The sequence below is a fragment of the Elephas maximus genome, chromosome X (genome assembly GCF_024166365.1).
Source record: "Elephas maximus indicus isolate mEleMax1 chromosome X, mEleMax1 primary haplotype, whole genome shotgun sequence".
Taxonomy (NCBI): Eukaryota; Metazoa; Chordata; class Mammalia; order Proboscidea; family Elephantidae; genus Elephas; species Elephas maximus.
In genome coordinates this window covers 145607460-145634354 of record NC_064846.1, presented here as the reverse complement: position 1 = coordinate 145634354, position 26895 = coordinate 145607460, and the positions used below count along the sequence as shown (strand labels likewise).

Here is a 26895-nt window from a genome sequence, read left to right as displayed (position 1 = left end):
GAAGATGCCTGGCACTTTTCTATGTGTGCAAGCGTATGCACTCTGCATACCAATGACAAAGCTAGAAAGAAAACTCACCTGTTTTCTTCCTCAAGATCTGCTAGGATTCTCTCTAGCTCCCCTCTTTCCTCACTCTCTAAGGAAATCAAGATCTGGGCAGGACTACGTGGCTGGCTCAGGGGGGAGTCCTGGTTCAAACTTTGGCAGTAATGCTGGATTAACAAATGTTCATCATCTCTGGAAAATAAAATCAAAGGTTTTGGTTTTTCCCCCCCCTTACTTTGCTTTGGAGGTCAGGGACGTGGGTGTGTTTTTAAAAATAAAGACATTGATTTGCTCTTAACAATTAATTAGACCCTTCTTCCTCCTTCTAAAGATATTTTGATACTGTTATGGTCGTGGTCTACCACCCTATCGGTGACAATTCCAAGTGTTTCTTGCTCAAATTTTCCATTGAATTTGCTTGGCCTATTTACATGGGTAAATGAAAGGCAGAATTACAGAAATGCTGGACCTCTATGTTGACAGTTTAATCAATAGTTAATAAATATTAAAAGACACAATAACAGCTGTGCAATGCTTTTGCTATCAAGCGTGTCAAGATAATCCATCCACTAACCCACGCTATTGCTGATATTGACTGGGAAAAAACTGCAGCCCTTAAAATACTATTTTCTTTTTTAAGTGGAAGGTAATATAATGAAAAAGTTTTGCTTCAGTAAGCCAGTTTTAACTTTTAAAAGTCATAGTGCCAGGAAGGTAACAATAATTAAACTGTAGCTAAATGACTGTTTCATCCAATTATTGTTTAGATAGAAAAGCAAACAAAGAAAAAAAAATAGAAGAAAAAAGATGACTGGTTAAAAAGAAGACCAAACAACTCAGCCTTCAGACCCTACTCATAAGGATGCGTTTTTGGGGGAAAAGGGCAAAATGATTATATTTTGGAAAGCAGCTGTAATTTTTCTTGGAAAATAGGAATTCTCCGATACACGGGAAAAATATTTTCTAAATGTATTTTTCCAAGCTCCTGAAAAGCCTGCTTACCTCCAAGGTATAAGAACTTCATCCTGTTCTTAATGGAAGGCTAAAAGTCTTTGGCTCTGGTTAAATATCATTAAGATAATATTATAATACTTCCCTCCCCACACCCACTTAATTTCCTTTTCTCATCTCCATGTATTCTAAATTGAACCAAAAAAAAAAAAAAAAAAAAACTTTGGGCTAAAAGCATCCTGATTTAAATTATTTTGGTCCATCAAGTTATATAAGTAGTTAAGAAACAAAAAGTTGACTAAAAATAATTACTGGGTTTTAAAAACAAACATTTACATGAAGTCAACTGATCTACCAAAGCACTTTCCTCACTCCTCCACTGCCTCTAAAAAAAATCATGATTTACCATCCAAATTCGAGTCTATGTCCTCAGAATGAGCTGAAGCTAAACTTCTTTTTTAAAAATAAAACAAAATTAGTTATGCCACCTATTTAATTTCTCTACTCAAATTCTGAAATTTTATTGCTAGAATTTCTGCTGTTTAATTATAGTACACAGCTGTAATTAAACTGCTCTTATTGTTCTCTTAGGCAGTCAAGGATTGGCAGCTATTGTTATATAGATACCACCTGAATTAGTCTGAATGCGCTAGGGCTTCTAATTTCAAAATCAGGGACCCAAAGACGCAAATCACTCAAGTCATTTACATTTGGTTGATTTTTCAGCTACATATTTTCCTGTCAAAGCATTTTATTTATCAATAGCATTAATACTTTTTCCCACAGCTAAGAAAGAGAATGCAGCAGATACGTTTGGGAAAAGGTTGTTTTGTTTTGCTAAGTCATATAAAAATGACTGAATGTTGACTTGATTCTTTATTACCTTGATTGCATTTATGTGCCAGATGAGATGATTTATCCTCATGTCTTCAGTAACTAGTTATATATAAATGCCTCTTTGATACCATTTCCTGTCAGCTCAATCCTTATGAAGGTCCTTCTCTTATCTGAGTGTGACTTTGGGTTGCCATACCAACTATGTATGATAAATGTACTATTCTTCCTTTGCCTAGATTTAGATTCTCTATGACAAAGTGGGGAAACCCTGGTGGCATAGTGGTTAAGTGCTATGGCTGTTAACCAAAAGGTCAACAGTTCGAATCCACCAGGCACTCCTTGGAAACTCTATGGGGGCAGTTCTACTTTGTCCTATAGGGTTGCTGTGAGTCGGAAGGCAATGTTTTTTTGTTTTTTTAATGACAAAGTGGTAAGACATCCATAACTTACCAAACTAAAAACACCATTATACTTTGACTAGATTTCTTCTAAATTATCTATTTAGTTGGTCCATTCTTACTTTCCCTTCATATTGGCTTCTTAGTTTGCTCCCTTCATCTCAGGCTCTGGTCAGTGTTTCCTTGGTTCATGGCAATACTCCCCTACTCTATAATGAGGCCTCTGTGTCTCTGCCATAGCTGTGTTCTCTGCCACTTTTAACACCACTCTATCGCCTTTCTTAAAGTTTGACAGGACTGGCTTATCATCCCACTGACAAACTGTGACCTGAATCTATCGTCCCTCCTCTGAAATCCTTCACAAGATCACCTTTTTATTTACCTCCTGAAGATGCTAAATCACAGAAATTGACTAAGATGGATCTCTGAAGTGCCCAACTAACCTACCATATTGGAAGAGCAATGCAACTACACTAAGATTACATTTCCACTCCCATGAGTGGAGAGAATTCTACTTAGGCGTTAACTTTAAAAACAATACTCAATCCCGTTATATATCTGGTAGGTTTGGTCAAAAAACAAGCACTTAATGTAATTTAAGTATTTGGGGCTCTGTACTTTGTGATAATATGGGTTTTAAGTCAGTTTTAATAAGGCAAATTATTTTTGCTACTCCAGAACACTAGTAATGCCAGAATTTGGATGAGCTCATTCCGTGCCAGGTTGTAAAGAGTTAAAGAAAAGAAAGCAAAGGAATCGCTCTGAGAAAGATCAAGTGAATCCACTGCTAATTCCTATATCCTGCTCTACCCTACCTCTAAATCCCTCAAAGCAATTTCATCGTCAGGAACATTTTGTAAAAAGAGATGGGATACTTACATGCTCTCATTAGGAGAGATGCTATCATTTAGATAAGATCCATTGCTGTTTTCCATTTCTGCTAGCCTGATAAAAAACGTAAAAGCTCATTAAAACTTATGTGACTTCTTAGAATCTATTCAAGACCTAATCGAACATTCCTGAAAGCTAAAGGATAAATCACGTCAAGAGGAGAAAGGAATCCTTCAAACTAAAGGATGTGTGTGTTGGCCTAACCATTTCAGGAAGTGTGTGGTAGACCAGAGCTACTTAGCAGCTTTACACTGACGCTATAGATTCTAAGGGAAGTTGTATTTTATTTTTTCACAGATAGATCTTCCTTTCACTGAGAACGGGCCTTTGTTTTCCTACAAAAGCTTCCTAACAACACATGCACTCCTTGCCTGGCACTGTCCTTTGTCTTGAAAGATGATGAATGCTTTCCACTGATGACAGACTTACATAGGCTATTTAATGCTATCCATGTTGATAAAAATGCTCAGTAGTTAGAATGTTGATAAAAGATGGATTCACAGTAAGCTCACTTATCATTCTGCCACCAATTTTTACCTTTAAAAAACTTCACCTCAGAAAACAACAGTCTTTTTACCAAGAAAAAAAAAGTTAACCAAACTCTTACAGATTTATTTAACAAACATAAGATATTATACCATTAGTAATTCCATTTTTAGGTTAAAAAAATATATCTCAAATGCAAAGAAAGCAGGACAGAAAGTTCCAAGTATTTGGAAAATTATTCTCTTCTTTATAGCACATCATATAAAATAAACACACAAATGGAAAGCCGATGCTTTCATACTGTCCGCATAATATAGTATCATCTCTTCACATATTAATGTCTGGTCTAATAGTTTTCTAAGAAGGTTATGAGATTTCTAAGTCAATTTATTAAACGTGCTCAGTATACAAAACATAACAAGGCTACTAGAAATGCTTAAAGGCCAGGGTTAGGAAAGATTGTTCTGGACTAAGTCTCTTGTTGGTATCCAAAAACAGCATGCAATGGGATGGCATGCACGTTAGAGGGCCAGTTGATTAGTAAAAATCAGACAAGATTGGGGAAGAAAGAAAAGATTTGTTTAAAATGATTATAGGTTAGCTTTCCTTGGTTAGTTATTTCAATCAATATTTGCCTGGCATTCAACTAGTCTCATACCTGCTAGCATAATGTTCAATGCGTGAATGAGTATCATCGTGTGAAAGCTGAGGGGACGAGGCAGGCCTATAAGGCAGAAAATGTGATTAGTCATAGATACCATCCATTAATGGAGAGAGAAAAAAAAAAACCACCAGTTTTGTTATATACATGGCCTAGAATGCTTTTATTCTAATCCTATGGATAATGTACACAGTTAGTTTTTCCTGTATCTTAGATATCACCCAGTATTTTAAATCCAGGTTTGAGAGGTGACTTCTTATACTTCGGCTTTTCTCAAAAGCCATAAAGAAAGTTTTGACTACAGAAAAGGTTAGGGGAGAGACTCCCTAGGTAGCACTTTGTTCTCCTCCCTTGTAATTTCTTGTATATATATAGTTCTGAAGTTAACACTGTGTGGTTTAAATTTTTTAACAGTTTATATACCTGTGCCATTTATTAATTAGCCACCTTCTTACTGAATGGAGACTATACGTTCACATAGGACATAGTCAATAATTTTAGTTCTTGAGAGGCCACTACAGTCCACGACTTCTTAAGATTCTATGAATCAAGATGGCTTGGTCTGTGCAATTTTGTAAAGAAGGAATAAATCTACCAGTTTAGCAGTAGGGCCATACTACTACTTCATAGAATAAAACAGAATTACTCTAGAGGTTATATTGTGATATTTTAAAAAAAGAATGGTTAAATTAATAGAATGTCAACTATATCTAAGGTATTTCTCATTAGGGAGGCTATGTATTAGAAAATTAGCACAAATAGACTACGTGCTTTATGGGTATAAATCCCTACTTTTTTTTTTTTTTTTGCTCCATTGGCTAGAATTTTGGTAGTGTTAATACTTTTTTCAACCTTTCAAATCTGATGTTAATTATCCTTGAAGTTTTTATATTATCTTCTGGATGAAATTTAGGAAAAAAATCTATCTGTTTGGGAAACCATATTGAGCTTGCGCTTTTTGTTTTAATTGGAATAGAACAAAAGGTCTCTTCTGTTTTTCTCCTGACACAGAACACCCTTAGGTAAAGGCATGGATCCAAAAGTCAACAGGAATCTATTCATTGAGGACTCTGGTTTAACCCAATGTCCAAAGAGCGTTCAAGGAATTGGTCATGACACTGAGAAGAATATGTTTATTTTCTTCTTACATAAAAAAGGGAAAAATGCAGATATTTTTAGCCAAGCTTAAATAGAAAATGTACTAGAAATTCATATTTCTTAATGAAGATACACTATCATAAGATGATTACAACACACTACAGCAGATAACTAGGGACCTGGCCATCTTCCCTGAGAGAGAAAACTCTTATTTATGAAAACCAGTGTCTGCTAGGTCAAGTGGTACCATAATGAAATTTGGAATGAATTACAAGGACGTTTAAGTTGTCATGAGAAAACAAAACAATGACTACCCAATTTCATAGGCAAATCCAAAGTTATCCATGTGAATCTTCACTACAGTTTTGAAGAGCTAATCTGCTAATTTCCTAAAACCCAGGAGAGTCTGTTATTAGAAAAATGCTAAAGTTTGTTTTGAAAGCTTTACTTCAGGTCAAGATAATTTATTACTTGGATTATTTGGCTTCTCAGCCCTTTCTTCTGGAACAGACCATAGTCTTTCAATTATATATATTTTATAAGCTAAAAGCCTATAAACGAAAATATGTTAGTAGTGTTTTCCCTTATAATAGTTGCTACCCTAAAAGCGTATAAAAGAAAGAAAACCTGAGATTTTGGAGCATAACTACACCAAGAAAAGCGGACATATAAATCCAAAACACTTTAGGAAAATCTTATATAGAGCTTTAATTCTTACCCTTGAGGATAATCCATGTTATTTTTTTATTAATGCACATAGCACCTATCGCAGCATGCATAAGTACAAGAACTCATAATAACCAGAAATCTAAAAGACTATACTCTAAAGGAGGCACTTATTAAACCAGAAAATGAGCCTGAAGGGAGTAGCAGTCAGAGAAGAATTATGTAAACACCAAGAATTAGTAAAAGTACAAAACTACTTAGCCTAGAAACAAAACTACATGCAAAGCTTTCTAAAACACTTTCCCAAGGCAAGGTAAAAAACACTGTTCCTCCTTGCCCCTTCTTAAATACAAAATGATATACCCAGAAGGATTACTTGCTATTAAGGTTAATGACCACCGGGCCAATTCTACTCCCCCTCCACCGCCCACCATTTTCTCTTTTGTGAAAACTTCAGTACTAAGTTTCATTCATTCAGAATTCGAAACAGACTAGTTCAAAGAATACTGTTTGACTGCCTGACCTATGTGCAAACAAAGTTTTTTATGTTAGATTTAGTTTCAAGTAATATGACAAGTAGTTACAGGCAAATAAGAGTTTGTCTAAGGAAATGCAAAATATCTGTATCTCAAGAAACTTTCAGATTCTGTGATCCATATTAAATGGATTAAATGTTGTCATCGTCACAGGATTTGGCATCGGATAGAATTATTGCAAAATAAAATACCTTAGGATCTGGTTCTTCTGCCTGAATAGGATTGCTTTATAATATATTGTATACATTATCTACCACTCTATGAGTAAAGACTTTAATAACACTACTGGTATTAAAGAAAACATGGATTTAGTCTGCTGAGTTTGTTACTCCCTCAAAATTAGAACTTCTCATTATTTCTGAATAATCCAGCAAAATTTCCAGAAAAAGACAAAATGGTGGTCTGTTTCAGTTGTTAGAGAAGATGTTTCAATAAAGGATGTTATTAATCTTAAAGGCTTCCAAGTTTAAGGACAACCATCCTCTACTTAAAAGAAGTTACTTAACTTTAAAATGACTGTCATGATTTTTTTCTCTTTAACATATATGTAAAATAAACATGTTCTTTTCTTCCTTCTTTTTGAGAAACTATTATTCTTTGCTTATTATTTTTGTGCTACTTCTAACCCTGTATTTTTAAGAATTGTTCTTTAGTGTATTTGTCTCTTGGATGTCTTGATAGCTTAGAACTTATTCTGACTGAGGATTTCAGTATACCAATTTTCAACATTTCTAATTTATGAAAGGTTCTAACTGTTAGAAACAAATAGACTACCTGGGTTAGGGTAAACAATTACCAACAGGCAAGGAACATAACTGAGTCTAAATAACTCCCCAAGTTGTTTAAAGAAATCATATAGTTCACTGCTTATCACTACCATTCCTTAGATTTCAGGGACACAAAAATGCAGTTTTTGAAAAAAGAAAGGGAAGCCTTTCACTTCCTTTAGGCCAATAATGACTTAAGATAAACCTCAATTAATAGATTGCATTTATCACTACAGGATTAAAAAAAATCTAGTTTAAATAAATTTACATAGTGGAACAATAAAAAAGACTCAATTAAAATTAAATTAAAATAAAAGTGAATCCTTACATAAGCCAGTCTTCCAAATAGGATATTTTCCCTTCTACTTAATAGATCCATCTGACTTTACATAAATATTTTTTAAAAGTTTATACTGAAATACCCAAAAATTTCTTAGAGAAACACCAGACAATATAATTTTAAAACATGCATGCTTTGTTTGCTAATATACAAATCGCAGGCCCCAAAGAGAGTCTTCTAACATTATAAACTCTGAGATAAATCAATTACCTGCTGGTAGCTAATATTCTTATTACTAATACACACCAGTAGTAATAACAAAGACTATAGTACACTTTCCTCCCAGGATAAATGTATAGCTATTTATGAGTTTGAGTATTTAGTTTGGAGAGGAGAGCAGAGTGGTTTAGTTTCAAATTTAGAAACCCATGTATATAAAGGTTAGTCAACAGCATAGCATAGCCTGATAAAAAGTCCACAGGCCTCACTGAAATTAGTCAACCAAACTCAACATCATACTATAATGCAAATTCCACTGATTTTAAATAGTCCACTTATAACAGGCCCTAAAGAATAAACCATCATCCTCTTGAAGATCCTAAAACATTTAATCTCAAGATATATGGCTACAGAATGTTGTTATGTAATCAGGAGCCTCTTTCCTGCTTACAGTTAAAGAAATACATAAACGTGTCTCCCAGGCATACAACCTAAAACCCAATAACTTTTTTGATTTTCATTTGAACTCAGGTAAGGATTTCTGCTAGTTAGCATTTCACCAGGCAGCCGACCTGAAAATCCCCCCCTGATTTGCCTGAGCTCTGGTAGATGACACTCTCAGAGTCTTATCAAGGGAAGGAAAAAAAAAAAAAAACTGAAACGAAGGGAAAGAAATTAATGTGTTCTGAAGACAAAACCAACAAGCAGAAAAAAAAAAATTGAAGCGAGCAAATGTGTTGGTGGTAGCAGCACCCTTCAGCAAAAGTACTCACGCAGAATCTACCGGCCAGAAGTTGATCAGAGTAACAGGACTGCAAAACAAAAAATGAGGTGGTGAAGAGAGACACAGGAAAACTCAGCCGCCAAAAAATTACCGAGAGGTCAAAATAAATAAAATCCAACCAATTAAGTATGAACCATGGAAAGCAATAGCCAAACAAAAGTGAAAAGGAAATAAAAAGAAAAACAGTTGTGTGATTGCCATTAGTTTTGGAAAAAGGAGGGGAAGCTTTAAAAGGAGGTGAAAGAAAACCTCATTAGGTTGATCCTGAGGATCGTCACAACTTACTGGAAAAAAAAATGTGACTAGATATGACCACACAACCAGATACAAAAAGACACACGTCTACTGATCTGTGAGGGAGAAAAATCAAAATGGAATCTTGGAATCACTCATTTGTAAACAGTCCCACATTTCTTAAAAGCCTTATCAGGCCATTAGTTGCTGTGACGTGGCTTTTTTTTTTTCCTCCCTGTGAAATAAACTTTAACTTTTGGAAAAGTTAATTTTCAAGTGGCATGGGAAAATGGCGATTGAACATCAGCTTGTTTTTCTTTCGGCTCATGTAATTCGAAAGAAAGAAAGAGACTGTTTGCATCTGGGAGTGAAGGGGGTACTCAGCTGGGAGGAGTTCAAGTATACATCAAAAGAGAGTCTGTTTTGCTTTTGCTACTACTCACGTTTCCATGTTGTCCCCCTCTAAGACAGTCTGCACTGGCAGGTAGCCCATTCGGGGATGCTTCGCAAAATACCTTTTGGTTCGAAATTTGTTTTTTAATACCTTGGCAAAGTCACGAACATCTTCTCCTGATGTAGTCTGGAAGGGAAATGAGGGAAAAATCAGGTTTAAGAGGGTACAATTCTAAAGCAAATGACCACTACAGGGTGCTGCCTCTGTTTTGTAATTAAGGATAGTGTGGGGGTTGAGAGCAAAGGCTTTGGATTCAGACAAACAGGGCTTTGAAACCAGGCCTGGTATTTACTAGTGGAGTTAACTTGAGCATGTTATTGACCTCTCCAAGACTCAGATCAACTGAAAAAGGGAGTAATAAGAGTGCAACAAGTTGTGATGAATAAATAAAGTATACAAGCTATTAGACTGCTCAATAAATGGTTGTTTAGAAAAGTCTTGAAATCAAAAAGTTGACCATAAGTTTTGCCACACTTCATGGTATTTTAAAAACTATTTAATCCACATTAGGCGGGCGGTTCATATCCACCCAGAGGTGCCTGGAATGAAAGTCCAGGGAATCCAAGTCTGAAAGATTGTTGTTGTGGTTATTGAGTGCCATAGAGGCGATTCAGACTCATAGCTACCCCACATGACAGAGCACAACTGCCCCACAGGGTTTTCTAGGCTGTGATCTTAACAGGTCTCTCTCCCACAGAGCAGCTGGGTAGGGGTCCAACTGACAATCTTTCACTTAGCAGCTGAATGCATAACCTTTGCACTGCCTTACAGCCACTGAAAACCCTATGGAACACACTTCTACTCTGAAACACATGGGGTCGCCATGAGTCAGAATCGACTTGACAGCTACTCATTTTTTTTTTTTTTAAGTCCACATTAATATCATGTTTCGCCCACTACGTATCATTCTAGTCACGGTACATTCCCCATTACTGGCTACCTTTCTGAAAGAAATCAAAAGGAGAAAGACAAACAATTGGAGTATCAACCTGATGATGGATGCTCTAACGCAGAGCTTCTCAAACTTTGATGTGCATGGGAACCAACTGTTACAATACAAGTTTTGATTTAGAAAGTCAGGGGCTGGGGCCTGAGGGTCTGCATTTCTAATAAGCTCCCAGGCAAGGGCAATGCTGTTGGTCAACAGACCATATTTTGAATAGCAAGTTTCTAGTTTGGAGAACATAGGATTTACACCCAGGTCTCTCAGCAACAAAGTCCATGTCCTTTCCAATTCCCCCAGTGATCTTTCGAAGTTCTTTTTAGTTACTAAACATTTTCCTAAAGCAACATCTGAGAAGAGTTTTCCACCACTTAATTATAGAATCTTGGGCAAATGACTCAACCTCAAGGCTTCAGAGAATAAAAAGAAAAATACCTATTTCACACAGGGCACTTGAAAGGGTAAACATCTAGCAATTAGCTGGTGTTAGTATATATACTAACAGACTTAATAAGTGTTAGTTTGTAGGATACCAAAATCCACTGCCATTGAGTCAATTCCGACTCATAGTGACCCTATGTGACAGAGAAGAACTGCCCCCACAGGGTTTCCAAGGCTGTAATCTTTATGTAAGCAGACTGCCACATCTTTCTCCCATGGAGCAGCTGATGAGTCCAAACCTCTGACCCTTCAGTTAGCAGCTGAGCGCTTGAAACACCATGACACCAGGGATCCCTTATTGTTAGTACATAAAACAAATAAAAGGTGAGTAACATTGATTGATGGTGGTGGGTTATGAATTTTGGGGACCCCATACACTCCTCTATACCCAGGATGCCCCATGACCATAAGATCTCCACACAACAAAAAAAAAAAAAAAAAAAAAAAAAACAACCTCTAGGGTTCTGCAAAATACATGTGAAAACGTATGCCCTACAACTATGCTACGAAAAGAAAAACCTACTTATTCATTCAACAATATCTAGTATCTAGAATGTTCCATTTGTGCCAGATATTGCTTTAGGCACCAGGGATAGGGTAAATCCTGGAGCGTACAGTTTAGAGCCACTTTAGCTGGGGAATATCTGGGAGAACATCTGGGGAACTCATAAATCACATAATTACACGTAACTGCAATGCTGTACAATAACTGAAAGTTATCTCATGCTCAGGAGGGATCTAAACTTACCGGAGTGCAATATTCCACCATGGGATAGTGCATTTTATGGCCTTTTGCAACTCGACCAGAAAAAAAGCAGCTTTGGCAGATGTCATAATTGAAGTGCTTTAGACTTCTGTACCTGATGAAGAACAAAAACAAACACATACGCATTTCTTCAAATTAAATTCCCAAAGAACACTCTTAATAAACTTTCTTCCACACTGACTAAATTCTAGAAACAGAATGCAACATTCATTAGTCCCACAAGGTAAGCGATTAACTACCTCCCTCCAGATATCTCTCGTGCCTACCCTACAGTAAGTATCAAAACATTTTGGCAGAAAGATTATCCTATAAACATATGGATGGACAGGAGAAAACCTCAGCTCTTATTTCAACTCCACCAGGCACTGTTGCAGATTAAGTAGGAAAGTACTGGCAAAGTTCCAGTCTTTTGAAGACCAAATACTAGAATTTGCTAGAACTTCCAGGAGAGATAGATTTGATGAATTGCCTGCCTCCCTACCTATTCTGAGTACAACATTCTCTAAAGCAATTATTTTGAAAAAATATATATAAAGGTAAAGCAATTTCATAAGACAAAAGAAAATTCAACAAGAGCTCTCCATTCAAGCGAGGCTTGCTTTGATGACATTTTATGATTGACTGACATGGTTCATCTTCAAATAGTTATTGGACAGTCTCTTTTATCACTTTTCAGCAATCCCTCCCCATATCACTCATGAATGACAACTGAAACCTCAAAAAAAGACAAAATTTGGATTAGATGAATTTATATTCTGTAAAAAAAATTTTTTTTTTAAGTACTAGTTGGTACTTTCCCCCCCATTTTTAGAATACTATATTCTTTGCTTCATACTTCCCCTGCCTTTTGCTCTCTCAGATAAGAACCTTAGCCAATTCAAATAAACATATTCCTTACGTCACATATGGGAATGTGGAAAAAAAGCTACATTTTTTTTTTTTTTAAGATCTGAACCATTTTTTCTTGACGGGGGAGGACAGAGAAGTGCTGATTTCTAAAACAATCAAATTTGATAAGGGCAAAAAAACTGAATGTGAAAATGCTCTTTGAGACCCTCCAAAGCGTGCTCCGTCTTTTTTATTTTATAAATCCTTCCCCTGCATACAAATCCCACTAGCTAGGGAAGCTGAGAAAAGAAAAATAGGAAATGCAATGTAGGCTCCTGTGGCTTTCCTCCCGCAGCTGCGTGGTGTTCTTACCTGCCACAAACCAGGAAAGAAAGAAGGTATCCTTTGCAAGCACTCCCTACTCACTGTTGTCTATCTAGGCTTTAGAAACTGCTAAAGGTTTTTGTAAAACCTCTCTGTAAACAGCCTGAAGTATGGAAGAATAAACACCAACTGGTAAAAGAGCTCCATGAATGAAAAGCACACAAATGGTACAAAGTAGTTATTAAGAAACAAAGTAATAAAACAAGTCTAAGGAAAACTACAAAAGAGTGTTTACTTAGCTGCTAGGTGGATTCAGAACAGGCACAAGCTATATAGCTCGTTTACACCTTTCTGGCATATTCATCACTATGGAAACCTTGATATTGATCCAGATGTTTAAATATATCATTGTTTCAGAATTAGGATTTAGGATTACTGTTAAGTAAGATTAATTCATTTTAAAATCTCCTCCCCAAACTGGTCCACAAGGCTGAAGACTTATGAGCCAATTGTTTTCCACATTTTAAGAATATCAGAGTAATAACCTTTGATGTTTTATATCTCTTTCACTTTTAAATTTATAAGGCACATTTTCTTTTTTTAGCGGCCTTGTGAATCTTTCATTTACTTGCATACTTTATATTCCCTTGGAAGTTCATTAGGATACTATGCAAAGAATATATATAATCAGATTCATAGATAAGAAGTAAGTTCGAGGATGCTTAAAACAATTATTGCTATTTAAGCAGGAAAAAGTGGTGCAAAGTGAATAAGAGACTGAGCTACTGTGATGGGTCTCTCTGAATAAAATTGTCTCTTAGTTTTATAACTGATCCTTGGACAGTTTCCATAAACAGAAAAGACTATCAAAAAAGGGGAAAGAAGGTAAAAATGCTTTGGTTCAAGGAGGAAGGAAGTACAGTTCATCTATTTCCCTTGAAAAATATCCCTGTGGAGAAAGACAAGGCAGTCCAGTTCAACCAAAACTGTGGCCCAGAAGAGCTGAAGAGTGAAGGTGGAAAGGGACACCTGCCTAATGAGCCAGATCCACCAAAATAACCGAGCGATCAGGGGGGTGACAGGTGTGATGGATGTGCCGGCCCAATCACCTTCTCTCCCACTTTAGTGAGAAACAAACTAACAGCAACTGGGACAGAAGAGAAAAACATCAAGTTGAAAAAAGGTGAGAAACAAGAAGGGGGAAAAAAAAAAGACAGTACTTTAGTCCCTAATACCTGAATCCAATGATTGGGCACTCCTTGCAGATGTTGCACTTGGCCTGATGCTTGGCAGTTTCAGCAGCGGCCACTCTGTGCAGGACGGGCAGCCACACCATGGACTGGGGCTCTAGTCTCATCCAGTCTAGGAAGAGGGCTGCTTCGATCTCGGGCTTATTATTGGCCTGCAAGGACCGGAGGGAGAGGGAAGGAAGGCAAAAGAACACAAGAGAGGATGTCAGTTCAGGTAATAAGTTAAAAGACAAAAATAGAATAGTTGCACAGTGAGGCCTGCTTTTCACAGCTGGTTCCTGCAAATGCCCCCCTAACGTCCACATGAGCCACCTACCCCAAAGGCAACGGTAAACTGCCATCACTCTTTTTACTTCTAGCTGACAAGAAAACAAAACAAAACAAATAGAAAAAGTAAAGCAAAATGCACACTTAAACGAGACTATATTTAGTTCCAATTTTTAAATAGCTGGTAAGTTTTAATAGAATATAAGTCTGCCAGGAACATTTTAATACTTAACTTTTTTGGTTGTATTATATAATGCATTCTTATATACCTATATACATATGTACACATATATGTATAATACTTGTATTATTTTTTAATACATTTTAATGTGAGTGTTTACAGATAAAATTTCAAAACAGGAAAAGAAAAAACTCAGGAACTATTCATTTTTTTTTCCCTACAGAACCTATTTCTCAATGTTTCATAGACTAACAATGAAGGGGCTTTAAAATTCATATGGTTCCAAAGTTTCCTTTTACAGAAAAGAAAATTGAGATATAGGTCTGAAAAGTAGCTTTTCAAAGGCCATACATACAACTAACTAGCAGCAGAGCTGGTACTAGAATCCAAATCTCCTGGCCTAGTGCCGTTTTCATGGTGTCTTGTTGCTTCTGTCTGTATGTCTCTTTCATTCTTTCTCTCTTTCAAAGTCTAAGTTGAATAAAGACTGTCCTCCGATAAGAGTATGGAAGCAGATTGCCACATCTTTCTCCCACCGAGCGGCTGGTGGGTTCAAAACGCCAACTTTTCTGTTAGCAGCTTAGTGCGTTAACCACTGCCCCACCAGGGCTCCTTACAATGATCTTAGAAAACTCTAAATATATTTACTCATCACTTGACTTATATGTTATTATAGTCATGTATTTTAATTATATCTTTTTTTTTTAACCATACAAGACTGTGGGTTAATTTTTTATATTGTTAGATTTACCCACATATTGCCCCCCCACCCCTTTTTCCCTTTGCTTTTCATTGTTTCTGGACTCTCAAGTCTTCTGTCTGGGATTGCTTGTCTGCTGCCTGAAGGACATCCTTTAGGATTTTCTTTAGTCAATGTCTGTTGGTGGCAAATTTCTCAGATTTTGCATGTCTGAAAATCTCCCTTTTATATCTATTTATTTTTAATTGCACTTTAGATGAAGGTTTACAGAGCAAATCAGTTCCTCATTAAATCATTACTACAACTTTTGTTTTGTGACACTGGCTGCCAACCTCACAACATGTCAGCCTTCTCCCCTTCGCAACCTTGGGTTCCCTATTACCAGCTTCCTGTCCCCTTCTGCCTTCTTGTCCTTGCCCCTGGGCTGATGTACCCATTTAGTCTCGTTTTGTTTTATGGGTCTGTCTGATCTTTGGCTGAAGGGTGAATCTCAGGAGTGACTTCAGTACTGAGCTAAAAGGGTGTCTGGGGGCCATACTTCTATCCATATTCTTGATAGAGATCTTCATTAACTATAGGATTTTATATTGAAGGGACTTTTGGTTTTATTCACTTTTATTTTGTTTCAGCACACTGAAATATTATTCCACTTTTATCTCACTGTCCCTGTTGCCACTGTTGAAGGTTATCTGTCCTTTTCCTGTCTTTGTCTCTTTGGTCTTCTGCACTTTCTTTGTGTTGTGTTTCTAAGGCTTTATTTATACTGCTTAGGATTCACTGGGCTTCTTGAACCTAGGATTTAGTCTTTAATCAGCTCTAGAATCTTCTCAGTCCTGATCTCAATAGTGCCTGTTCTCCATTCCTTCTCTTGTCTACTTGTAAAACTCTGTTACATAAATGTGAGAACTTCTCAACCATTTCCATTCGTTTCTTTGAACAAGTCTTTCCTATTTTTCATATATATATATATATATATTGGAGACCCTGGTGGCGTAGTGGTTAAGTGCTACAGCTGCTAACCAAAAGGTCGGCAGTTCAAATCCACCAGGTGGCTCCTTGGAAACTCTATGGGGCAGTTCTACTCTGTCCTATAGGGTCGCTATGAGTCACAATCAACTCAACGGCAAAGGGTTTGGTTTTATATTTATTTATTTATTTATCCTTCTCTGCCTCATTCCTATTAATTCCTTCTAAAATACTGTCTGGGTATTTATTCTTTCTTCAGCAGCATCCATTTTGCTGTAAGCCCTAACAGTAAAGTTTTAAATTTTGTTAAGTGTGCTTTTTAATATCTAGAAGTTTTACTTGGTCACTTTTAAGGTCATTTTAGAGTCTGTGCTTCTCTGCCGGTATTTTCTAACCTTGTTTTTTTTTTTTTTTAAACATGGTAAACATAGTTGGTTTTTTAAAAACTAATCTCTGAGAATTCCAATATGTGAAATTATTGTGGGTCTCCTGTGGTCTGCTATTTCTGAATGCTTAATTCTTTTTTACTATGTACTAACTGACCTTACAAATATTTTCTGGTGATAATTTGAGCCCTAGGATGAAGCTACCTTCTCCAGAAATAATTTTTATTTGTTTTGTCTAAGAACCAAGGGGCACTACTTGTTCCAAGGCCAATTTAAATAAAATATACAACATGTGACATTTAGTATCAAACAAGTAATGAGCATTTCAACTTGAAACCCACGTTGCTTCTCTTTGAATGTGGTTTCCTAATAAAGAATCTATTCACATTTCAGAAAGAAAGGAAGTAGGGTTTGGACTGACGGGCCATTTGGCTTGCACCACTGACCACGTCAGCCCGTCGTTATCCCTGATTATAAATTTAACAACATTATAATGAGATGTTTAACCTTGGATTTCCTAGCTGCAAAATGGTATTAATTCAAACTACTGATGAAAAGCTTTTTTTTGAGTGCTTTTTTCTGGGTAGAGTACCATCACAGAGGTACTCTGTAGAAGATTAAAAAGAAGAAGAAGAAAAAAAAGGAAATATAGAACCTAATGATGAAAGGGACCATGCAAGTAAATTCATCCTTTTGGAGTGGTCACACAGAGCTGGAAGACCTTCAGAAGTGTCTAGACCAAACTCTTATCCAATGCCAGTGTGTTCTTACAGCCATTGTATAAATACTGCCCGTGACAGGGAGTAAGTATCCTTAAAGGATGATCTCGAACCTTTGTGTACCCCTGTTAAAAATGGTGCTTCATCATACTGAGCTGAAATCTGCAAGCAGAGTGGATAGGAGCAGAAGTTCCAGAGCCAAACCACATGGGTTCAAATACCAGCTTTGCCACTTACTAGCTGTGAGAGCTTGAGAAAATAACTTTATCTCTGGGTCTTAATTTTCCTCTGCTATGAAATGGAAATATTAATAATGCCTACTCATTGGGTTGTTTTAAGAATTAAATGAGTTAACAAATGAAAGGCACTTGGAACAGTGTCTGGCACGTAGCAAGAGCCATGCCAGTGTTTGCTATTGTTATTGTCATTATTATTATCCATTTGCCCAGAAACCCAGGCGTTCTCAGCCTCTGTACAGCTCTTTAAATATTTTACTAGGGCTGTCATGTTTCTCTATGCCTTCTTATCCATATTCCTTTTATTTCTCCTATGACGTGGCTTGGTTTGCCATTGTCCTTTAGAAAACTATTCTCCAAATGTGATCTGCTGGGACTAGTACCTCGATGTCTCTGGACGGTATAATTGGATTACTTTCTTTTGTTCTGTACTGTAAGCTCACACAGGGTTTCTACTCAACTAAAATCTCTGGGTCAGTGTTTCTCAGTGCATCCAGCAGATCAATCATCCAGCAAAACCCTTCATGAAAAGAAGGTCAAATTAATTACGGAAACATTGCACATTATATCCGCCTCTTAAAAATCTTAATGCATGTTACCATATTAAAAGTTAAGAAGGTCGTCAGTAAAGAAACACGTTAAACTTTGTTTGACCTCAGAGTTTCCCACACATATTATTCAGTGATTCCCAAGACATTTAAGAGAAAAAACAAACAAACAACTTATAAGGCCTGTGAACACCACAAAGTAGTAATGTCCTGATGGGCATTATGGGAAATGCAATTCTTGGCTGTTTTCAGTGATACTTCTACTCTGTACATGTTCATTTGGGATTCTGTTTCCTTTCACTTCTGTCAAGGACTTTCCTGTTAGTTTGGGCCCGCTGTGCAATCTCATCAATATTTTTAAGAATCCTGACTCTTATAGCCAGTGAATTAGCCATTTGTCCCAACTTCACATGATTTTTATATTTTAAAACATATATTCTCTCTTCATCACAAAGTCACTGGTGAAAATACCAAAAACAGGCCAATGTCAAACATGAACCACACCACTATAGCCACACCTCAGGTCAATACAAATCTATCATTTAGTCCTCTCTGGTTGCTGAACTCTGAATGACTCTCCCCAGCTATATTATCATCTAGTCTCTACTGCATATGTGGGGACGCTTTGCGCATAAAGACACAATGAAAGACTTTGTGGAAAGATTTGCAAGTGTTCGGCTACAATGTGTCCTACAGTAATCCCTTGCTCCACTGGTCTAGAAACCAACTTTATCAAAATAATCCTTTTTAGCCTAGGAGACGAAACATTATAGAAAGGCAGTAAATCAAGGAGAGTTACTAATTTATTTCTATTTAAAATATTGTTTAATCTGAACCTACATTTTTTTTTTCCTGACTGATATTTAAATGGTAGTTTGTTCAAGGATGGATTAACAGCCATACTGCAGAATGAGAATTCATGCTTAACATACAAAGTGTCATAATAAAAAAAAAAAAGCTTCTGTTAATTCTGGAAGATGGGGAAAAAATCTGACCATAAGTCAGCAACAATGTAAATGTAAAAAATAAAAAGTTAACACCAGGTCTGTGGAGTGTAACTAAAGGTATAGCTGGTAGGACATGAGGGAATTATCTCATTACTCTTAGTATTGTTCACACCCTTCCTAGAAAACAGTGTCTAGTTCTGGTGGCTACAGCTGACCCAGAACTTAGAGAAGGCTTGGCAGAAAGGAACAATGATAATTAAAGGGTTTGAAAGACCTATGAGAACAGCTTAAGGGAATTGGGATTTTTTAGCCAAGGGGGGAAAAAAAAAAGAAAGAGAGAGAATGAGCAAGAAACAGAAGCTGAAGGGGTGATTTAATAACAGTTTTCAATTATGTGAATGGCTCTCGCATAGGGGCCTGTGACCAGCTGTTTGATTCCTCCACTGAGGACAGAACAAGCAGAAACAGGCTCAAGCAGCATGAGGAATTTACGCTGTAATTCACACGGAAAAATTTCCTGATACTGAAGGTTGTTAAAGCATTAGTGTGAAATCACCAAGGGAAACTGTAGAAAGTTCTATAGATGCTCCTGTGCTTAAAGGCTGGAAATTCTCAAGGTTCTTTCTAGCTCCTAAAATGCAAGATCCATCATTTTGGCTCTTTTAAAACTGTTCACCTATGCCAACTGACAGCACTGAAGGCCAGATTCGGGAATTCACATTCTCATTCTGTTTCGATCTTTCACTTTCACTACAAACTATTCTGTATCTTAGTGGTATGGCCCTTTTCCTTTTGTCTGGAAATAAAGAAAGAACACATTAAAAAACAAAACCAAACAGGCAAGCTTCTATAAAGATCTTACAGAACTAGAACTAAAACCTAGCAAAAACTACATTTCGATCATTCTAGAAAAAATAACTAGGGATAGATTGGAACAGTAGGAAGCTGTTATGGTCAAAAGACAGGTACAATTGCATTGGGCTGTGATAAACCTTCAAGGTGCCATTATTTATTGACATATGTATAGACTTAAAATATCTTCTCCTCTTGGTTTCAGGGATGACCTTGCCCACATCCCTAAATGCCAGTTCCAAACCATCTAAGCAGAAACTCTTAGAACGGGCCATTTAGCCTTGGTTTTTCTTTTTGTTTTTGCAATACCTCCTTTTTTCCTCTCCTATGGCTTTTTTATGGCATTCCTACATCCAAAAAGAGCAGAGATACCATAGCTCCTGTAATTGTGATAGCCACAGTTTGTAAGTGTCTTGGGTTTCCCCTCCCTCTTTGTTGATCCTCACCTATCAAAAACTATCCATAGCATGGAGGCTGGGGGAAGAAATCAAGCTGGCATCCCTGTTGCTTTGTTACAGAGGATTGAGGTGGTTTTATACATACATCATCTTAACAAGGTATAAAGACAATTAAACACACACACACAGTTGCTGTTGAGTCAATTCTGACTCATGGCCACCCCATGTGTTTCAGACTAAAAGTGTGCTCCATAGGGTTTTCAATGGTTGTGACCTTTTGGAAGGAGATCACAGGCCTTTCTTCCTAGGCCCCTCTGGGTGGATTTGAACTGCCAACCTTTTGGTTAGTAGCCAAGTGCTTAACCTTTTGGGCCACCCAGGGACTCCAAAGACAGTTTTAAAAAGTCCCAATATCTGGAATGTCTAGCCAAGGGATTTAACTACCAAAAGCAAGTTAGGAGTTAGGGAATTTGCCAGGGCTCGGAATAAGTTTTGAGTTTCTGTCATGATATGTTTTCCGTAAGTCCTTGCACTGAAGGGTCAGGCCACAAATGGCTGCCAGGGGTCAACCTGAATACTCATTTTTCTCTTAGGATAACAGTATCAACTCATAGCTCTGGAAGAAAAGCAATGGGAAAATAGCTCAGCAAGCTCCATACCCGAGCTACCCTAATATGTATATACCCTAGTTTTAAGAGAATACAATTGACATCTCAATTGTGAGGTTTGTGAAAATCATGTCAAAACTTAATAAACTGCAATAATTAATATACATAGATAAGTAAACATTCTGCAAGACTGTGCCTAGTAATGCTCAGACGAACCCTGGAAAACAGTATTTATCTATACCTTCTTAGTATCCCTCCTAGGCTTCTGGTTACTTACAGACAGGAACTATGCTTCTAGAACCTCCATAAAAGTTCACTGAATTGAACCATGGGTGGGAATTAAGCTGCAATATGACAAGGATGAATAAAACAAAGGATTATAGGATCTGAATGTGGTCGGGATGAAAAAAAACTGCCCAGTCATCCAGAAGAGCTAAAATATTAAACTTTTAAGAAGTGTCTAAGAAGTAGACAAAAATACATACATTCTCAAACTGCCCAAAGTTTATTTTTAAATATTTTTTAAAATAAATGTCTCTTTGCTGGTTTGTATGTTATAGTATCATATACAAAGCTACATAGGCTACTTCTAGATTTGGAAGGTATGTTTAAAATGATCTGGCTTCAAATGTAGGTTTAAAATATAGGAATACACAAAATTCACATTGAGTTCCCTGAATGGAACCTCAAGGGCAGACAGCTGTCCTCTGGAGCAGTGCTTCTTAACCAGGGACAACTCTGTCCCCCCAGGGGACATTTGATAATGTCTGGAGACTTAGGTTGTTAGAACTGGGGTGGGGGATGTGTGTTACTGGCATCTACTGGGTAGAGGCAAGGGATGCTGCCAAATATCTGACAGTACCCAGGACAACTCTGTACAAAAAAAGAACAATCCAGTCCAAAATGGCAATAGTATCAAGGTTGAGAAACCCTGCCCTAGTGTTCACATCTTACATTACCATGTTCATTTGTCATAACTAAGAAACCAGTATGGCTAAGAGCTCAGCTGCTAACCAAAAGGACAGCAGTTTGAATCCACCGCTGCTCCTTGAAACCCTGTGGGGCAATTCTACTCTGTCCTAAAGGGTTGCTATGAGTTGGAATCGACTTGAGGGCAACAGGTTTGTTTTTTTGGTCTAGACTTCTCTGGGAATGCTGAAGGGCACCCAACAGGCAGGCAGCTATCCTATAGAAAACAGAAGCTCAGAAGCCATGATAGGCCTGTTGAACTACTACTTGGAAGGGAAATAACATACTGGTTAGTATATTATGGATACATGGTATAAAAAGGACTAACAAATAAAAAAATCCGAACTGGAAGTCACAGGGGAACATGCTGCATTTTGTAGACCTTGATTTTATAGATCAAGTTGTTTCTCAAATAGATAACTCTATGCAATGTATTCCAGGATAAATGTTGTTGTTGTTAGGTGCCTTCGAGTCAGTTCTGACTCATATGTACAATGGAACGAAACACTGCCAACAGAGAGGAACCAGTACTTTAGAACAGTTAATTATATGAGATCAAAAGGGCGAAATCTGCCCAAAAGCTAAGATGAGAAGGCAGGAAGGATTAAGAAAACTGGAGGAAAGGTAACGGAGAACCAGGGGTGAAAATGGGGAGAGTGCATGGAGGGGATCGCGACCAATGTCTTGGAACATTCTGTGTACAAAATGTCGAATGGGAAACTATTTGCTCTGTAAATCTTCACTTAAAGCCCAATACATTTTTTTTTAAAAAAAGAAAGAAAGAAACAGGTAAATTTATGGAAAACACTGGGGGTAAACAACAGTTTTTGAAAAAAGGCTAATCTCTCCTTCCTGGCCATTTTCATTCTGCTGTTTTCTCTAGTAAAATGTTCCCTCCATAAATTCAAATAACCATTTCAAGGTTGCTGCCATTGTTAATGGGTAATGGCATTAGTAGATGAAAACCCGACTTTCTGGCCCTGATTGTACAAAGCTCTCATGCTTGGAAAGATTTGCTGAATCGAAATTTGTCAAAACCTGTTTTGTGAATTACAGTCTGTATACAAAGATTTAAAACTACAAGGAGAATGGCTTGTCAGGGTCAGACAGTGTAGGACAGGCAGTTCTTGACTGTTCCCTGAGCTGTTATTACAATTTCTTTAACAACCTCTAAATCTGCCAAGGGCATCAGTGGAATATTTTACATAAGAGAGAAGTCTGCACTAGCAACGAACATAAAAGGAGGAACAAGAAGAACAAGTTGTAAAGAATATTAATGACACTTCTTCCAAACAATTTCAATTTTTATGAAAATCAAATGAATGATTAAAAAAAAAAACCTCCTATAAAACGATACGAAACTGCCATGTAACAATAAAACAGAAGAAAGGTGGCATTTTGATCCCCTTAGACACAAGAGACTTGTGTTTTACCTTTGAGCTGCTAAGGAAACTATAGTATAGGGGTTCAAGGGATCATTTATATGAGGTTCCACGCACTGTTTTTTTTTTTCATATCCTGCTCTCCGTCTATGCTACGCCTCTTCAGAGAGTGGTTGGTCTCATATGAAAAGCCACACTATATGTACAACATTGTTTTCTATATCTTAGGGCTCTGTTACAAGAGTTACCCGGAAGATCAGGTAAGACTTTGCTGATAATGGCCAGGCTTTGAAACAAGAACAGTAATTCATTTCCCTTTCTGCCTTGTCCATTTATAACTGTTAGCATATAATCAAAGAAACTGGGAGATAAGTAACTGTTGGGATAATTTCCTTTGACTTATTTTATAGATAAGAGGCTCAAAGAGGTTAAAGACACAGTTCAAGATGGTCTATTAATACGAAAATACGTATTTCATATTATAACACAAAAATAGCCTTAAAAAGGGAAGACAAAAGTGATTTCCTGTGGGAACATACAGACTGATCTCAGAAATCTTTTGGATCATTAACTTGTCTGACAATTGTCATTCAGTTGATTCCAACTCAGGGAGACTCTATGTGCGCCAGAACGTAACCATGCTCCATAAGGTTTTTGGCAGCTGATTTTTCAGAAGTAGATTGCTAGACCTCTCTTCTAAGGTGCCTGTGGGTAGATTTCAACTTCCAACCTTTTGGTTAGCAGCCAAGCCAAGCGCATTAACTGTTTATACCACCCAGGGACTCTGAGAGTGCGAGAAGCTCTGATGTCCGCATAAGCAAAGCCTACATAGGACAATGCCCAGGTACTAAATCTTGAAGTGAATTCTATTCTGATCTACTGACAACCACAAGAAGGTACATGTGAATACCCAAAAGCATTGTGGTAAATATACACTCAGAGTTCCTCTGAGTGCCTCGTTTCCACTTTCTTTTCGCATCACCTGTCCTCCCCACCATTAGATGCTATGGCACATATGAGCTACGTGGACTGATAGGTACAGGTCAACATACACTAAAGTAGCAAAAATGAAAAAAAAAAAAAAAGAAAGAAACAGAAAAGCCTATGAGCTTCTCTATCCTCATTAGTACAAAGCTCACATGATATGTTTTGGTCATATTAAGTTGTTGCTCCCGCAAGAGAATTGATTGACATGGAAATGTATTTATTAGACATAAGTTTACATTGTTATGGGAGAAACAGACTGTCAATTCTATGCACTGGCATTTTAAATACCGTCCTGGCAAAAATAGTATACAAAGGTAGTTGAATCAGAAGGGGTCCCATTCTTTGCACATTCAAAACCACCTTAGATGTCCATAGTGATATGGACATCACTTTACAGAAGTAAGACAGCTAATAAATGCAGAGGGAATGGTAGAATTAGAAAATCACTATTCTGCAACCACCAACACGGTAATTAACTTAGACAAGGATCATTAACGGACGCTAAAACCATTGGGTGAAAGGCTATTGAGGAACAGGTTATTAAGAGGGTTTCACAAAAATGACCATCTAATTACAAAGGTAAAGGGTACTTTTATAATGGAGATATCTGGTATGATGGTTAAGGTTGTGTGCCAACTTGGCCAGGCTGTAATTCTCAGTGGTTTGGCAGTCATGTAATGATGAAGTCTGGCAGCATTTAATGATGTAGTTATTCTTCGTTTTGTGATATAATGTAATCACCTCCATGATGTGATCAGCCAATCAGTTGTAAAGGAAGCTTCCTCAGGGGTGGGGCATGCATTCAATATATATGGACTTTCGGGCAAAGCTCGCTGGCCTTTGCTCACTCTGGACGCTGCATTCAACTCATCATCATCTGACCTCTGATTCTTTGGACTTGAGCCAGTGGCCTGCCATATTGCCTGCTGATCTTGGGATTTGCTGTCCTCCACAGCCTGTGAGCCAGCAACTTGCCATCTTACTTGCCAGTCTTGGGTTCATCAGCTCCTGCAACCACATGAGTCAGGAGAAGCCTCCAGCCTGACTCCTGACCCATGGACTTGGGACTTTTCAGCCTCTACAACTGGGTGAGCCATATATATGTGGCACTAGTTTTGCTTCTCTAGAGAACCCAGCCTAAAACATTTAGAAAATACCACCTTAACAGTCTTAGCATTATCAATAAGAACAAAGTGTTATTTTGTTTCTCCAGATGTGGTGCAGTGGGAAGTACACAACAACGCTTCTATCATTTTCTTGCCAAAAAATTTTAACCTGAATCTAATCCTGAAGAAGCAATCAGAGAAATTTAGAATGTGGGCCCTTCTTCAAGAGAACTGGCCTGGGCTCTTTAAAAGTGGGATGCCATGAAAAAGTTAAAAAAAAAAAAAAAAAGCTGATAGACTGTTCAAGATTAAAGGAAAGTATAGAGACACTATAAGCAAATGCCAGGCAAAAGCCTTGATGGTATCCTGGGAAAAAAGCAAATAGCTGTAAAAGACATCCTGGGAGCAATGGGGAAATTTCAGTGTGGACTGCATGACATTACAGAATCCATGTTAAATTTGAGTGTGATGATGGCATTGCAGTTATGCAGGAAAATGTCCTTTAAGATAAAGAAGACAATATATATGGGTGTTTAGGGGTATATGTTATGATGTCGCTTTACTTTTAAATGGTAAAGGGGAAAATGTGTGTATATGTACATATGGTCATATACATGGACAGCAACGGGAGGGAGGGAAGACAAATGGGGCAAAATGCTAACTATGAGGTACAGATACACAGGATGTATATGTTCGCTGTGCAGTCGGCCTTCTGTATCCACAGGTTCTGCATTCACAGATTCAACCAACTGCAGATTGAAAACATTTGGGAAAACGAAAAAAGAATGTTCCAAAAAGCAAAACTTGAATTTGCTGCAGGCAGAGCAAAATGCTGAGTCCAGTGAATGAAGTGATGTGCGGCATCCCCTGCTATAGCCTCCCGCCATTTCACAGATCCTCAGTCTTTCTCCAGCACTTGGTATTGGAGCATTTTTTCACCTCGTCTCATTCATTCACTACTTGTGTTGTGTGCACCCTTTGTTTCTGTGAAAAAAAAATGGCTCCTAAAATGCACTGGAGCCCTGGTGGCACAGTGGTTAAAAGCTTGGCTGCTAGCTAAAAGGTGGGTAGTTTGAATCCACCAGGCACTCCTTGGAAACCCTAAGGGGCAGTTCTCTGTCCTTCAGGGTTGCTATGAGTCAGAATCTACTCAGCTGCAGCAGGTTTGGTTTTGGTTTTTAAAAATCAATGAAGTGGTCAAAGCAATCCTTCAAAGGCTAAGTGTGAGGGGGCGGAGAAGAGCAAGAAGAAGGAGTTTCAGGCTAGTAAGGGATGGCTGGCTAGATATACAAAGCACTCCAGCCTCCAGAACTTCAAGGTCACAGAGAATGGGCATTGACTGATGCTCAGGCAGCACTAGCACTCCCAGAAGAGCTCAAAAAACTCAGAGAAGAGAAGGGCTACCTCTCAGAGCAAGTCTTCAATTGTAATGAAACAACTCTTTTCCTAGCATTTACCTTGTAGTAAGCATTATAAGTAATCTAGAGACGATTTAAAGTATATGGGAGGATGTATGCAGGTTATATGCAAATACTATGCCATTTTATATAAGGGACTTGAGCATCCTCATATTTTTTATCCAGGAGGGGTCCTGGAACCAATCCCCTGCAGTTACCGAGGGATGACTGTACTCTTTCAATTCTTCTTTAAGTTTCAAAAATTTCCAAAATAAAATATGGGTTGAAAACCATTGTTTCTTCCAAGTCACTCCCTCGCCAGAGAGAGCAAGGGAAACGGATGGGTAAGAGTGACTTTAATAACCGTGAAGGGGGAGGGAAAATGGC

The 26895-nt window shown here is 37.6% G+C and overlaps 1 protein-coding gene across 16 annotated transcripts in view; it reads right to left on the bottom strand.

The window, feature by feature from the left end:
• Positions 1 to 26895, bottom strand: part of DMD (dystrophin) — a 2447064-nt gene that overhangs the window by 52094 nt on the left and 2368075 nt on the right. For 10 of the 16 annotated variants that reach the window (XM_049872854.1, XM_049872851.1, XM_049872858.1 and 7 more), the window contains 7 exons: positions 13845 to 14011; positions 11440 to 11551; positions 9297 to 9433; positions 8609 to 8647; positions 4267 to 4332; positions 3111 to 3176; positions 79 to 237 (listed from right to left, as the gene is read on the bottom strand). In XM_049872854.1, coding sequence (XP_049728811.1) covers positions 79 to 237; positions 3111 to 3176; positions 4267 to 4332; positions 8609 to 8647; positions 9297 to 9433; positions 11440 to 11551; positions 13845 to 14011 — 746 coding nt within the window. The remainder of the gene's footprint in view (positions 1 to 78; positions 238 to 3110; positions 3177 to 4266; positions 4333 to 8608; positions 8648 to 9296; positions 9434 to 11439; positions 11552 to 13844; positions 14012 to 26895) is intronic. The other 6 variants (XM_049872853.1, XM_049872864.1, XM_049872866.1 and 3 more) reach the window with 3 other exon arrangements.